Raw genomic sequence first — 16,992 nt, 5'->3', positions numbered from 1 at the left:
CATCACTGGATACCGGTTTATAGTTAACATGTGATGACAGGATACATTTACAGTAATCTTTATCTGGGTTTAGTGGGGATTAATATACGGCCGCTTCTCTTTCAGTGCCGAGGAGATGTTACCAAAACTTACACCTTGGAGGCCTATGACAACTGGTTCAACTGCCTCAGCATGCTGGTGGCTACAGAGATTTGTCGGGTGAGTATTGATGGAAAGAAGATTCCCCCCAAAGAACCCTGCCTTTAAAGACAAACCACACTGTTGTGATATTATGCATACGGGTCCAGATCCTGTAGAAATTTAAGTAAATTCACCACCTTGTGCACGAGTAGTCCCACTTAAGTCCATAGAACTCCTCATGCATGAAGTTACGTACATGTTCCAGTGTTTTATAGGTTCAAAGCCCCGTGATTTATACTTCTTCATAGCTTCCATATTTATGCTAGTTACACGCACTGAAGGAGAACTTCCATAAAGTTTGATTAACGTAGCTTTTTGGGGTTTTCATAGGATGCTTGGCTATTCCCAAAGTTACCAGTAGTAAAACAAATGTTTTGCTGCTTTGCAAATTCACCCTGTCCTTCAGCAGTTTTTATGCAATTAAGTCATTCTGCTTATTTTGGGACATCATTGGATGCAATGGGAATACCTTCTGCTGTTGTACACACAGGATAAAGGAGAAGAAACTGAGTGGGGGGTGGGAAGGGAAGAGAGAGAATTCATATAAGCTAAATGGATCTTCTATTATGGAAAAATGCACAAAAACTGTACTGCCCAAGGCAATCTCTTTTTGTGTACATATTCCCATTGTGTCAAGCATGAGAGCTCTCCTTTCATTTGATCAACACATCTGGAGCTTGGGGAGCACGTTGCCACTTGGAAATAAACATTTCAAAGAAGCAGCACCGATAGCCCTGCAAGTTCAGTGAGCATAAGCTCCAGTGAAGTCTGTGGGACGCTGCCGATTTAGGTCCTGATCCTCAGCTGGTGTAAGTCTGTAGAGCTGCTAGGGCAATATCAATACCGACACGTATCAGCTCTTTGAAATGAATAAGCTGCTCTGTGAGCAGCTCAGTCTCCACACCCACTCAGTCTATGACCCTCTGTTGAGATTGGCTACAAAGATGCCAGTCGTGGCCTCTTGAAATCTCATTGGTTATCTCTGGTCTCTAGAGAGAGACTGCTCCCATGGATACTCAATTACAAAAAACCCTCCAGGATTGTCAGGCAAAGCCAACACATTTATTAAAGCAACCAAAGCAACATTCTTAGTCTCCATGCTGAAGATTGTGCCAAACTTGTGACTATTGAACCATTTTCTTTTGGAATGAGACATCAGCAAAACAACCGCGAGATAAGAGAGCATATCCTGTTTAAAAATAGTTCCCGGCTGAAGATGAATGATGGAAGGGATACAGAGGACCACATGTGTATTAGCCAGGCCAGCCCTGCAGGTCAGAGTGCAGGAGAGAGTTTTAATGAAGGAATTTAAGCCAATGGGATGAGAGTAATTTTAGTACTAATAGGCTTTGGATGCCAGCCATTGATAAAGCACAACCAGCATGCAGCACTGCATCTGATGGGAAGGAAACCAAACGTGCAACGCAGATAACTAGCCTCACCCATTAGCATCTTTACAGTAAGGGGAAATTATTTATATTCTGTCATCATCCTCAAGTGTCATTAAGAAGTCAGGGTAAAATCTCCTTAGTGAAAATGAAAAACACCTAACGCTTGAGAAACACTCTCTGCCCTTCTCCTTTTAATTTCCCCCTGGAATTAAGACTTACAGCTCTTCTGGGAAACCAGTTTGGCATTCTTTTCTTTGAGGTTTGAATTGTTGGTTCATCTTTGGCATTCTGATGGCAGCTTCATTCTCTCTCTCTCTCTCTCTCTCTCTCTCTCTCCCCCCTGGTATAAGGAAATTATTTAATTGAGTCTGGCATGCTATTCCCTAAACCTTTATCTCACATATGAACAAAGAACCGCACTTCCCCTCAACTGGGCAAGGACTTGATTGGAGCCCCAAATCCAGTGGCTGTTTTTTAATAAAAAAGGGAATCTGGACAGCATACACTTAAGGCTGCCTCATAAGAGCTCTCATGTGGAGACAGCCCATAGAGATGCCAATTCCAATAGCACATTCTGAAGGTCACCAGTCACCACCCCCCTTCACACACATACCTTCCCTTTCCTCTCAAAGGCATGTTCTTTGTTTCAGGTTGTGAAGAAAAAGCAGCGGACAAGAATAGTGGAATTTTTTATTGATGTGGCAAGAGAGTGCTTCAACATTGGAAACTTCAACTCAATGATGGCCATTATCTGTGAGTATCCCCAGTATAGCTGCTGGCTTGTAGTCAAGACCACCACACTTGACAGCCGAAACAACATGAACATGGTCACACATTTTCCAGCTTCACTGACTCCATCTGTAGACATACCCCCTGCTGTGGTATCATGCACCCGTGACAGATTAATGCAATAGGTGTTAGCTGGAAGTCTCAGCTGTGACGTGTCTTCCAAAGAATAAAATGCACAAGAGTGTAAAAATGCAACACTGACATTTAAAAAAAGTACACTTGAACTTCGTTTTATTTATCTTTCTCTCCCTTACATTTCAGCTGGCATGAACCTGAGTCCTGTAGCACGGCTAAAGAAAACCTGGTCCAAGGTCAAAACAGCCAAATTTGATGTTTTAGAGGTATATACAAGATTTACACCCTATTTAATAGAAATTAGGTACTAATGCCTTAGGCGTAGGTGTGGATGCATATAAGTTGGGGATGGCTGGTACCATTTCTCTTGACTTGAAGTCCTCTCCCTGCCATGGGAAAAAGATTGATATAGATTTTCTTCTTTTTAATTCCCTTCAGATGACACTTTTCTAACAATGGAATGAATTCTCAAACCAAAGATATTCCTAGGCACTTCCTTTTAACAGTGACCATATCTCCCACCTCTAGATCTAAATGGATGTGTCTTTTTTTACCCTGATCTCTAATTAAAGTACTCCATCTAGTGGAGATCTGGGATCCAAATATTTTTCACTAAGAAACTTCTCAAAACACAATCATCAACAGACAGACAGAAATGTAGATTAAGTGTCTTTGAGGGAAGCATGTTGTTCCCTTTAAATGTTCCCTAAACCACCAAAAGGTATTTATTAAATGTAATATCAATCCAATACCTTGCATCCAAACACCTGCTAGGGAAAGCTTAGATCCAAACTACATACATTGACTGGCCTGTCTTGAATGATTATGAGTGGATCCTAAAAGAAGTAAAGAAAAGCAGATATTACTCTCTGATTTTTTTCAGCAGTTGATTTAATTGTACAATCATTGGATTAAATCATATATCTATGAGAAACATCATAATAATGTTTTTTTTTGGGGGGGGGTGTATTTAAAACAGCATCACATGGACCCATCCAGCAACTTTTGTAATTACCGGACAGCCCTGCAAGGAGCAGCACAGAGATCTCAGACTGCCAACAGCAATCGGGAAAAAATTGTCATCCCTGTTTTCAATCTGTTCATTAAAGATATCTACTTTCTGCACAAGATGCACACAAACCGCTTACCCAATGGACAGATAAACTTCAAGGTAGGTCTCTGCAATTATAGAAGTAGCATAATCAAATGCTGTATATTCCCAAATATTTATAAATAGAGAATTCTTATAGCCCAGTATAAGTATGTCTTCTAAATTATTCAGGCTGCCTGTAATCTATAAACAGAGGCAAGTAGTTTTCCAGGGGGAGGACTGTGAGCTTTAGATATCTAATTCCTATAAGTATAATGCACTGGAAAGCATGAACTGGATTTAGTACATCTAGATTACAGATCAAATACCACCCCCCACCACACACACACACACAGAGAGAGAAACTTACCTAAACTGCAGAAATTTAATTCATTTATGTTAACTGATCATTCCAATACAATTGAAAACACTAGTGACATCATATTTAAAAGCTGTATATAAAAGAATAGGCAAAATGCACAAGAAAATGTAGAAAGTATGCAAACAGAGGTGACTTATCAACTGGCTCTGTTAACCAAACTGACACATGAGACAGATCAAATTGAAAGAAGACAGGATTTCAGCAGAGAAGAAGAGGGAAATGCTGGGTAGAATTCAGTGTGATGAAATACAAGTATGAAGGATGCTAAAAGGGAAAATCCTTCAACACCACCTAACAAGGGAGTTAGGATAATAAGATGTTTGAAAAGTCATGAAAGAGAAAAATTACAAGATCACATGTGGAGGTGGATGGAGGGATTTATAGAATAGTATTGAGAGTATACAAAAGATGGTTTTAAAGAGCCAGTGTAGAAAATTAAAAGATAGCAAAAGTTGTGAAAACAAAAAAAATCTCCAAGCACAAAAGCAGCCTTGCTGGATTATAAAAGGGTAGATGCAGCAGAAATCAAGTTAACTTTGGTTCATTCTTCTGAAGGGAAAATGGAAGTTTTTTCAAGAGTAGGACAAGAAAAGTGTTTTGGCTGCTAACAGTTGATTAGTTGACATTGGGCCTAATCTAGATACCCTGATTCAAGCAAGTTCACACTAAGGGCTTGTCTACAAGGAGCAGCACTGAGCACTAGAGGGGTCCAATTCTAAAGCACACCATCATGTTATGCACTAATTGGCCCATGTAGACCCTACTGGCACAAATAAAAGTTCTCGTGCTCATCAATGTAGTGCTGTTTCAAACAGGGTTTACACAGGCTAGTTTAGTGTGCAGCTCATTGGTGTGCTTTAGAAATCCCACCCATCTAATGCACACTGCTACTTCATATAGGCAAGAACTAGGTCACTGAAGTTTCTCTCTGAGTAATTTGACTTATTGAAGATTCATCTAGACCTGACATGGTTCCGCCTCAAATACTAAGAGAAGTATTGAACCTCTAACAGAACGATCTTTAGACGGTATTAGGAATAGAGGAAGTACCCAATGGGTTCGAAGAGTTAGGAGGATGTTACACCTAAAGTTGAGAACAAATCTAAGCGAGGTTGAGGATGTTGCATCGTAGGTCTATCAAGCTTAGCTCCAGCAATGGAGAAAACACTGGAAAAAACTGACTAGACAGAGAGAGGGGATCAACTTGGAGTCACAAGGTACTGTAGAAATTTAAAGAAACACAAATTCCTAAGTCTTGAAAGCAGCGCACATAAGCTTAGCTGTACAAATTCTGTGACGGTCAGTTGGAGCTGCTGTGCCGAATAACCACATACTGCAGCCAAATGGTATTTAGCAGTAGTTCAAAAAAGCTAATCAATGTACTGAAGGAACACACAACAGACTCTTCCAGTAGGTGAGCAAGGAGGAGGTAAGTTGGGTACCCTATTTTCTTTTCCATTAGATACTCTTTCCCAGGTGCATGGGTTGGACTAGTGAAGGCACATTTGGAATTCTAAGCACATTTCTAGCTGACTGCTCAGGAACCAGATTGCTACAGAGGAAGAATTGTGTGAGACAGCCTGAACTATTTAAAGAACTTAAATAGAAAAGCTAACACCACTAGGTCTATATTCTTGCAGCAATAGGTGACATTAAGGCATTCAGAATCCTGAAAGGATTGAGGGTGGGTGGTGAAGGATAGTAGTTACAACACTACTTTAACATCTGTCAAATGTCAGATCCAGATTCCAGAGAACAGAAGCTAAGTAAAGGTCAGAGCCTGTAGGAATTTGCTCTTTATAGAAAATTGCGAGACATATGGAAAAGATTACAATGGCCAAAAGTGGCAGCTCTGGTAAATGGCACCAGGAGAGAACACTGACTCTCTCAGAGGAGTGTACTAAAGCAAACGAGGGCTTGAACCAGGAGCTCCCATCTTGCCCTGCACTAATAAAGGATTAACAAGGAGTTATAGATTGGGAGAAAAGTCAGAGTAGGGCATGGAGTTGTCTCTAGAATGTTTGTCTTTAGAATCCCTACTCCAATGGCTAGAATTTCCACTTTGGACTATTTAAAAAAACATAAAACATGTTTTCTAGCCCAAGTTGATTCATTGCTATAGCCCAATGCATCCTTTTAAGGCATTTGATAATTCGCAAGTCCTCATTTCATCTGCCCAGCAAACACGAAGAATACATCTTAATACCTAGGAATAGCAGTTACCATTCTTCCCACACACCCCCTCATTTATATATCAAATATCTCACATCAATAATGTCCAATACACAATGCATCCAATAATACAGAATTTATTTACAGTACAGACCTGGGACCAATCCTGCTTCCACTTAAAGTCAATGAGAAAACTGCCATTGACCTCAGCAGAAACAGCACTGGACTCCTCGAAACCTACTTAATACTTCAGTCCATGGCTGCTGCTATTAGATTAAACACACACACACACACACACACACACACACACACACAATTTGATTTACATAGCAGAATTTGGACCAGACTTGGATTCGCTCCCTGAATAATAATTGCAGACACATTCTGATATTCTGTATATACTCCTAAAAGCACAATGTTTGATTAAAAAAACCACACACACACACACCACATACACAACCACACTCATTCTAACAAATATGAGAAATGGTGCTCCTGGAAATATTTAGTGGGAAGAAAAAAGCTGTTGATTCCATAAGTTATTAAAAATTGTTTGCGTAGTTTAAATTTAAGGGGTGCTTTACAAATGAACTAAGACCCTTTCTCGGAAGAGCTTATGCTTAGGGCTGCTTTGAAATTTTTAGTACAATGGCGAGATCACACACACAAAACAAGAAATGGGTCAACAGCTCGTGATTCTAAAGGAGAAAAAGGAAGGTGGACTGTGGGATATAAAGGAGGAGGGAAATATTTGTTGTTTGGCAAATGGAGACAGACTGTTCCAGAAGAGCAGGTGTGAAGCTAGGAGCAAAAGAATGTTAAAAGGAGCAGTAAGAAGAAAGGATAGGGAGTGAGAAGGTGGAGTAGAGGAAAATGAGCAGAGACATCAGCCAGGGCAAGATTGAGGGGCCTTGAACCTGAGGCCAAGGAGCCTGACTGAATTTGATAGGAAACCAAAGAAATATTTATTTAATAGTATGTTATTTTTATTGCCTCATACAGAAATTTTGGGAAATTTCAAGACTAATTCATGATTTCATAACATGGAAACAAGTAGAGTGTCCTTTTGAGAAGGACAAGAAGATCCAGAGTTATCTACTCACGACACCTATTTACAGTGAAGAAGGTAAAAGCTCTGTCTTTTATTTAAGTTTATAGTGGGTCTTTCTTTCTATTGTTGCATTGACATGGGAAGAGCACAGGAGAAGGAAAAATAAAGGAATGTGTTTTAAAAAAAAAAGTCAGAATGCCATTCTATCTTCCTGAAATGGCCCTCCAGGTCACATTAGAAATATGACATGGCAGTATAGATAAGTTTGTACTGCCACTGCCCATTTTACTAACCTGGTACCTACCAACATCATTTCATTGATTATTTTAATGATTCTTTAAGAAAAGGGAAACTGGACACATCCATTTTTGATCGCTCTTATTTGTTTTATTATCTAGCTCTGTTTATAGCATCCTTCGAAAGTGAAGGTCCAGAAAATCACATGGAAAAAGACAGCTGGAAGACACTCAGGTACAAAATCTTTTCAAAATTGTAGCCCGTTTCTGTATCCAGAAACAATCTCTTTTGTAATGCACTCACTTTGTGCACTCGGCATATACACAGCCAGAATTGAACGTTCCATGTATGGTGTGGATGGATGGATGATTTTAAAATTTCCCCTTTCCATTTGCATACAAAGAGAAATAACTGATTTACTCAGCTGTGCACACCACACACTGAAATTAAAATGTAGGCCCCGAGACTATTCATAAGTGATTTTCAACCTCTTTGAACATTTAGTTTTGACTCCACGATCCTAGTTCAAGAAACCCTGAAGAGGCTGGTAGATGGAATAATAGGGTGGTACTTCTCAGCATTAAATTATGGTTGCAATGATGGCGGGAGACATCATGCCAGGGTAATGCAGAGGAAGGCATAGGGCCACCAGGAATGCATGGAGGAGCCTGCTCAAGAGCAGTAGTTGCTACTTACATACAGGAGGTGTAGCATGCACTAAACCCAGCACTGCCCTGCAAGCAGTAGCCAGTGTGTTGGAGAGGGTGTAGTATTTGCCTGAACCCACCTAACCTTTGGGAAATGCAGTACTGTTGACAGTGCAAGAAGCCAAACTATGACTGCCCTTTCTACACATATGCCAGGGGATGGTCAGGACAAAGCCCTGGCTAGGATGATTTAGTTGGGGATTGGTCCTGCTTTGAGCAGGGGGTTGGACGAGATGACCTCCTGAGGTCCCTTCCAACCCTGATATTCTATGACAGGGAGAGGACTCCTGCAGAGAAGCAGCCACAATGTGCCTAGATCACCTTCCATTGTCCACTACCCCATGGGGCTCACTATACTTGGGCTTTGAATACTCTGATACCTCTGAAAGCTCTACAATTGCGTTAACATTAGACGGCACATTCATCATTCACACACTTGCCATTCTGATCAGATAGGAGGAACGATTTAGAGCCAGAGTCTCAGCTGGTATAAATCAGCATCTCTGTTGACTTAAGTTGAGCTATCACAGTTTAGGATCTGGCCCTTAAAGAAAGAATTCTGATTAATAAAAGCAAGGAATCTGACACAACTTCATGACCTGGAACAAGAATTCATTGTGGTAGGAAGAAGAATTGCTATAATACATGTGATTTATTTTTTTCATTTCTAGGACAACTCTGCTTAATAGGGCCTGAGATTTTGGATCTGATCTGCAGAATCTAAAGCACACAGGAAGAACTTTGTTTTTAAATAGTGAATGTCTTGGGTTGGGATAAACAAGACCTCACTGGCTGAGGTCTGTTTTGTATATACAATATCTTTTATGAAATAAAAATGTGGTAAATATTTCACATGTCAACCTTAAGGCACTTAAAAGTGAAGGATTTTGGTTTTTATTTTAAAAAAACAAGGGCAGGGCCCTGTTCTCAGAGATGAAGTGTATCATGGGAGATGGTATCCATGGTGAGGTCTTAGTCTAATGACATCCAAATCTTTTTTCTTTTGATTACTTCCACCTTAAAAAAAGAAAAAACCCCAACATACAAACACCAAATACAACCAAAACACTGCACAGGTTCAATACCGTTAGGTCCCAATCCTACAAACACTGACACATCTCCTTAACTTTAAGCAGGTGAGGAGTTGAAGGGAAGGAATGAAGAGTCCCATTCAAACCCCTGGGACAACTCGCATGCTCAAGTCAAGGAGGTGCATCAGTGTCTGCAGGACCAGGGCCTTAGACATCCGCAGTGGGGCTGTTCCTCTCTTACATCGGAGAATAGTGCCTTACAAGGTACTGAAATTGTCCAGTGTACCTTCTATGATTCTGGGATGGAAGCAAACAAAATAAAAATATGGATGTCTAAAAACCAGCTATAATGTACTTTGTAAATAAACTGGAAGATATAGCACATGAACTAGAGTATGCCTGCCTACAACAATGAAAGTGCAGCAAAACATATTTTTGTTACGTGCTTTGAAGAGAAGAAACGGGACAACTGCTAGATTTTTTATTTTATTTTATTTTTTTTTTTAAGTATTAACACTTCTGGGAACTATCCTTTGAGTTCTGGCTGCAGAATATTTTTCATTTTCTTTATCAGGGATTTATTTTAAAAAGAAAAGGGTGTCTAATCTAGATAAACTCTTCAAGATGGATCTAATGTGTGTTTTGGAAAATAAGTTTTAAAGTGAGAGAGGGGGCGGGGACGTGAACTGGGACATCAACTTTGAAGCTGAAGCTTAAAGGAGTGAGACATGCCATTTCCATTCAATTTGGGCATCTAATTCCTTAGGTCCCTTTGAAAATGCTAGCCTGAATTGACAGACAACCAATTAAAACTAAGAATCTATGGCAGCCGATTATTCTGGCATATATTCAAGCTATCATTATACGCCTCAGCCAAAACCTATTGAAGTTCATGGAAAAACATCCACTGGCACTGGATCAGGCCTTTAAACCCCAAGTCAGATCCAAATTAGGGATGATTTGTAAACCAATGATGTTTCCAATTTCTCATTTCTCCTTTTAACTGTTCTTGATTTTAGGATAATTTGGCTATGATAACCAGGATGTCTAAGCAGCTCATATTACACTTCAGGCTATCCATTTTCAGAAAAAAATTATTCATCATTTAAAGATTTTATTCCTCCCCATTCCCATAATTTCTGAACCAGGAAGAAGACCAAAAAATCAGTCTCAGATTAAGATTTATGAACGTACTATTACCCATGACTGTCGGTTCTCCTTCCCAGCACTTGTTCTCTTAGGGCCTGAGGGTTGGATATTTATCTAGATAATGAGAACCTCCAGACAGTTACATTAGAAAGGATTGTTTCAATGCCATCAAGAGCTCGGAAAGGATACAAACGCTCATGTGTCAGGGCATCAACCAATCCCCAGCTGAGGGGGTTGGGAAGAAGCTTGGCCTATGAGAAAGTTAGTTCTGTAATTGGTCATCCAGGTGGGCAGGTACCTTCCTCTGATGTATCTTGCGCTGACCTCTGTTGGAGACAGAATGCTGGACTAGCTGGACCACAGATCAGGTCTGTTAAAGCAATTTCTCTGTTCCAATCCTGCAAATGCTTCCTACTGAATGCTTACAATCCTAGGTAGTCCCATTTGCATTTACCCACAGTAAGCGTTTGCAGTGTTAAGCCTTTAATATGTTTCCAATGAGAGCTTTTTTCCCCTAGATATTTGTTCTTATGAAAACTAAATACACCAGGTGGGGAAGGGAGGATGCAGGGGGAAGGAATTGACTTTTTGCTGTTCCCATAGCACTGAGATCAAAGAGCAACAAACAAAAGTTAAATAGTTGCCATTAAACAAACGGATTAAAGTGGAAGGAGGAAGTACAAATGCTAGCTGTGAACATCAACGGCTCAGAGAGAGAGAGAGAGGATAGCTCTGTTTCTTGTGATCTGCTGCTATTTTTCCTGTGCTGAAGTACTGATTTTCAGCCCTGGGGTAGAGTAAGAATATTTATACTGTATTATTACAGTGTTTTGCACTTTCAGAGATGTTCTAGCTAGTGATATAGTCAGACACTATAAAAGGGATTGTATATCAGCTTTGTTTATGTAATTGAAATTTTAAAAGGGATGCTTAAAATTTAAGAAAATATATATTTGAAATGCAATTTTAGAACACGTTCTGTATGTGTATTGAAAAAAAGCTTTTACATGAATGTGCACTTCACTGGTCTATCAGTCCTAGTATATACTTGAAATCAGTGCAGTGTCTACATGGGTTTGTTTTTAATTTTTTTCCTCCTTCAATTTGATACATTCCTTAAATACTGTGTTCTGCTATTCTGAGCTGCATTGCTACATATAAAGCTGTACCATAAAGCAGGATATTCTGTGTTTGACTGGATGTGCTTGCATTAATAAAAACCAAGTTGCTTCAACCAGGCTAAACTTTGTCTGTGGTTATTTTTCTCTTGCAATCTGATGAAGTTGCAACTGAGGGCTGAATGAGGCGATCCAACATTGGCAGGTAATGTAGCTTTTTGTGATTCAGCTGACTGGCTAAAATTTCAGCCTGGGCTTATAGATATCTGACCTTACCTTATGCGCCACTGAAGAGTTCAATATATTCAAGGAAAATCTACTGCAGCATTCAGCTGAGAGCATGTTTTTTCACACACACTGAACTATATATTCAAATATACCTATACATAATAGCATACTTCTGCTCCAAGATAAGCAGAAAAATAGGCAGTTTAACTGCTTAAAACAACATTTCATATAACCTGAAAGTCATTTAACACTTCTGCCATTTCCACATTTTCTGTTATTGTTTTTCCCTTACCCATATTGAGTAACGGACCTACCTTATCCTTGGTTTTCCCCTTGCTTCCAATGTATTTGTAGGATGTTTTCTTGTTACCCAGAGTGCTATGGCAATAATATTTACTTTACAGGTAGGGAAAATGAGAGAGACAGAGAGGTGACTTGCCCAAGGTCATGCAACACGTCAAGCAAGTGACTTCAAGTCTCCTAGATTGCAGGCGCATGCCCTATCCATACTGCCTCATTATCCAAGCACACAAGCCAATTACCAATGTCATAATCATACAATTCCATCCGTGAAAAGAGTGCTGGTGAACTGATGGGGCTGATTTGTGGCAGTCTCAAATACTCAGAGTGGATTGTCTTAGCAACCAAACTTTCATAGTGGATTTGCAGAGCAGAGCAATACAGCTTTCATCACAAACGGTTCCCATTATAGCTTGTTGGAGAAGATGATGTTTACCATAAATAAGAGGAACCAACTGGCAGGTGTTTTCCTGATTGTCAGTTCATCCTCGCAATGAATATGCATATTACGTACTGAGAGAGTCACTTCCAATCATGCTCCCATCCAGTCATTAACAATTAAATTAGCTATTTTACTCGACACAGGCATGGGCATAAACCATAGAATTGCCTTCCAGACATTTACTTTCATTGAACACAATGTGAATATGCTAAGCAATAATGCAATGCTAGTAAGATGTTTTTGAACAATACAAAAAAGAACTTGATTTATCAAACTAATAATCTCAGAGGAGTAAAATTTTCCAGCAAACAACCCCCAAACAGCAAAATTCACTTTGCTAGTCAACTGACATTCATGTCCTCCTCAAGGGGAATTGATTATTGTTTAGAACAGACTAAGACACAGATGTTTCCTTTGAGCAATCTGAAATACAGCTGAGCTACTCGGTTTTTTCAGGACTACCTGTTCTCGCACTGCCCAAATAATCAGAAAAGCCTGTGCACAGAGGTTAGAAACCTACTGTTGCTAGTGGCTGCAGAGAGCCATAAAACAGGAATGTGTGGACAGCAAGATAATCACTCCCATAAAATTAAATTGCAGAAATAGTTCATCTTAAACCATTAGTGCAGGCTATCTAGGAAGAATTTCTAGCTCAGTGAGCAGCCAGACTTCAACAATGGTTTTTTTCAAATTCTTCCTCCCACATACATCACTGCAAAGGTAGAGATAACTGGCTATGCTTTGAGGTTTCTGCATATCTCAATAGACCTCCTATACTGCTGCCCTGACACTGCGTCATATTTGGAAAAGCAATTCACAAAACTTTCTAAGTTGAAAGCCTCTTCTCGACATTTAGTTCGCACAACCACTCAGAGATGGGCCTAGAGGCTCAGAACAGTTAGAAATAAAATCTCTGGGTACCTTTCTGCAAAGGATTTGCAGTAATTTTGAGGGCACAATTGGAAACCTAATTATCTCTGTGGGATGATTCAGAACCTTTAAAGGAAAGAAACCTGTCTAAATTCAGTGTAAGTATGTCTAATGGCAGTAGTACCCTGGCACCAGATTCAACATGGCTTACTGCAATGCAACCTACTCTGTTCTCAAGTATCTTTTCATAAGAACAGGAAACGTGAATTATATTTAATGTACAAATTGAAGTTAGTTCTTTGTGCCCTATTCAAGAGATTGTGAATTTCTTCCTTACCCTAAGCTAGAGAAACACCCTACATTTGACATGCACTGCAGATTTCTAAACACTAAAGCGATGGAAATACATTTGTGTCTGATCTACCAGGATGTTCTTAAGATTCATATCAGATATTTAATGAAAAAAGCTGTTCCTTGTGTTACTAACTTCAAAAATCAAAACCACAATTCTATATATCTTAAAATATGTAAAAATCTTTCACAAAACTATATGAAGATCTGAAACTACTTAATGGGGTCCATTCAAAACCAAATTTGCCAGTAAATTATGGCAAAAACAAAGAAATCTTGTCATGATTCTACAACACTACTGAATTTGAAGGCAATATTCTAGCATATATATATCTCACACACACACACACACACAGGAATTAATAAATAGATCCAAATCCAAACCAAAACTCTGGATCCAAATGACTCCTACCTTTTTTTGAGAAGGAAGAGGTGAGATTTGAACTCAGATACAGACTTTACAAGTAGGCCCCAATATTTCTAAATTGGTCTAGATCAAGATGCCCTTGGAACTTAGGGTTATTTGCTGTTCAGATATTAATCTTTATTTTTATTTAGGGTTAGAAGTTGTATTAAACGTGTCAGATTTATCAGTGGTCTTCCATTAGGATCCCGTTAGGTGTTATGAGCCTTTTTCGGGTAACCACTTATGTGGGTGCTGGAAGTCAGTGGGATGTATGATGTTCTGAAGTGGTTTCCTGAATCTGTGCTTGGTACTGATAAAAAAAAACTGGAAAGCAAGAGGAATAAAGGTAAACTCAGATGAATCTTCTTATCCAACTACAGCCAAAAGATGATCAGTGTGTGTTTATTTTTTTTTTTTTAGTATTGCCTGAGTATTTAAGAAACAGAGTAACTCATGAGGAGAATCCACTTGTGTTTCCTTCATAATTGCTCAAGTATTCTCCCAGAAGCGAGAAAAATCTTACAAGTGGCCTCATCAGATTCCAAAAAAGCCTCTCGCCATAAGCTGCTGTCCTGCACACTTGTGGCACAGTTGAAAACTAGAAAAGAATTTGCTATAATGTATCACCCATGAATTTGCATAGGAACCTTGAAACCTACATGGAATGTAGTTTTGCCCATATGAACATACTGAGGCAGAATTAACTCTTGTCATTTCTAAATTCACATACTATAAAAAGCACACATCTAAGAACTGCAATGAATATTGTTGAATTCCTCTCCCCTGGATGTTTCCAAAAAAAAAAAAAAAAAAGGAGAGTCCTCTCACATGGGGCTACTACATGGAACAGGAGTTGTACAGGAAGGGTCTAGTCCCATTACATTGAATTTTTATACCATATTTTTCAAAAAAAGAAATATAAATGATTAAGGAGAGGCCCCACTTTCTCTGCTTGAAGAGTGCTGTAGTCCCTAGGTCTTTCAATCCGCTCTCGGAACAAATCCCTGACTTAGACCAGAGGTGGTCAATCATTTTTTGTCAAGGTCCCAGTTTCTTGGTCAAGGTATAGTAAAGGTCCAGACTCCAGAGAACATAATAGGAATAAAAAAAAATAATGATGATACTAAATAAGTAAATAAAAATATTTCTGGGTCCATTCAAAAGCATCTGGCGGTCCGGGTTTGGCCTATGGTCTGCCTATTGACTACCCCTGACTTAGGCTATATAATATATTTATATCTGGCTAGGTCTGAGTTTGGAGGAGGGGGCAAACTATGGCATTCCACAGGTTTTCCACTGGACAACAGATCATTTCTTCAATGGAAAATGGAAGGATTTTTCACTCAGACTGTCCCATTTCAGAAAATGTTCTGACATATGCCTTGTCTATAGCTACTACAATTTAAGGCTTAGCCCTACATTTCCTGGCTTTTATCAGTTTCTCTAGACATTCTTTGCATGTGCATTTCCAGCAATTCTTCCGTGCCGTGTTTTCATTTGCATAGTTCTCTGTGCTAATAGAGCAAGTATTCGGCCAAGCTTTAAACTGCATATTACTTCTCCTTAAAATTTCCATCATTCCCTCACAGTAGCCCATTAAGCACAGTAAAATCCATATTTGCCTGACAGATGGTAACATTCCTTTGGAATCACTCTCTTCCTTCCTGCCAATGCACTTACAATGCTCAGGTTGATCCAAGCAGTAAAAATCCTCACGAGGGAAACATGTTGCTAGTCTCAGACCAGTGCCCAGTGGACATGCGTGCACATCACAAAACCTATCACCACAGTTAGTACCTTGTTAGCAGCCAAGGACTGAGTGGGAGAGAGAGTGAGCTGCAGAGGTACAATTCATACTGCTCAAATGCCTGGTCCTAAGCCGATTGAAGCTGGTAGAAGCTGACTTCAATGGGCTTTGGATCAGGTCCTAGAAGAGTTTCTTTCTAGCTGTACCAGCAGCATTAGGTACCGATGCACTAGCTGGGCCACAGAGATTGAGACAAAAGTAAGCTCATTTCAACATATTCAAAATTTCATAGCTAAAAGTTGGAAGCACGGGAAGGAAGTAGGGGAAGTCTACAGTGTCCCTCCTGCCACCGTTCTGTGAACAGGGCACCACAAAGGGCAGGATCCCAGACCCAACACATTCAATAAAGTTTTGGTCCCTGGCTGGTAATGCTGCTGCTGCTGCGATCTTAGAGGAAGCATGATGCCAAGCCGGCGAGTCTCCTCCCCCTGCCCATAGAGAATGGCAACAGCTGAGGAGCAAGCTGCTTCTGCTGCCAATTGGCAGGGGCAGCACTGTCTCTCTGGAGCTCCCCACACACTGGAAGGAGAGGGTCCTGGAGAGAGGGCAGTGGTATGGGATGCCGAAGATTCAGAGCTGGCTCTGGGGATGCTGTGCAGGAGGAGGGATGCTGAGGAGCTGGCTTTGAGATGCCATGGGGGAGGAAGATACGGAGGAGCTAGCTCTGGGGGTGCCGGTCCCAGCGAGAGGGCAGAGATGGCCTAGGGAACAGCATTGCCACTGCCAGGCCTTGTTTACTGTGAAGGTCCCACCCCACCGCTGGAGCCGATACTCTTTTGGGGAAATATTTGGTACGTGTTTTTAAGACTTCACCCCCCTCGCTCCCCACTAGAGACTCCCAAGTGGAGGCACGTTCTGTGATAGAAGACTCAAGTCCCAGCAGTTAAAGGGTTTTCATAAGCACCAAACTCACTAAAGCTTTGGTGAAGGCAGTAGGTGCATCTGTTCACCACATGAGACCTTCAGGTTTGTACCTAAATCCAAGACAGTCCAGATGTATTTAGCTGCAATACATTGGTGGGTCTGTCTTTTTAATCCCTTTGTCACTGACACAGCCAGAGAGATATTGTGGTTAAATCATAGGGAGGCGAAAGGAAGCACCACATGGAAGAAGATCTTTACACTTGAACATTGTGGCAGTCTAGCTATTAAAAAACAGACCAAAAAAACACTACCACACCACAAAAATGGAAGTGAATTTAGTGAATTTAGCCTG

At 40.2% G+C, this 16,992-nt stretch overlaps 1 protein-coding gene across 4 annotated transcripts in view; it reads left to right on the top strand.

The window, feature by feature from the left end:
• Positions 1-11,489, top strand: part of RASGEF1A (RasGEF domain family member 1A) — a 252,548-nt gene extending 241,059 nt beyond the window's left edge. For 3 of the 4 annotated variants that reach the window (XM_074958700.1, XM_074958697.1, XM_074958698.1), the window contains 7 exons: positions 106-198; positions 2,222-2,324; positions 2,622-2,701; positions 3,415-3,606; positions 7,082-7,205; positions 7,529-7,601; positions 8,746-11,489. In XM_074958700.1, coding sequence (XP_074814801.1) covers positions 106-198; positions 2,222-2,324; positions 2,622-2,701; positions 3,415-3,606; positions 7,082-7,205; positions 7,529-7,601; positions 8,746-8,770 — 690 coding nt within the window. In that variant the 3' untranslated portion in view covers positions 8,771-11,489. The remainder of the gene's footprint in view (positions 1-105; positions 199-2,221; positions 2,325-2,621; positions 2,702-3,414; positions 3,607-7,081; positions 7,206-7,528; positions 7,602-8,745) is intronic. The other variant, XM_074958699.1, reaches the window with a different exon arrangement.
• The last annotated feature ends 5,503 nt before the right edge of the window (positions 11,490-16,992 follow it).

This window comes from Natator depressus, chromosome 7 (genome assembly GCF_965152275.1).
Source record: "Natator depressus isolate rNatDep1 chromosome 7, rNatDep2.hap1, whole genome shotgun sequence".
NCBI lineage: Eukaryota > Metazoa > Chordata > Testudines > Cheloniidae > Natator > Natator depressus.
Note: the sequence above shows the minus strand (reverse complement) of the source record. Positions and strands in the feature narration are given on the sequence as shown.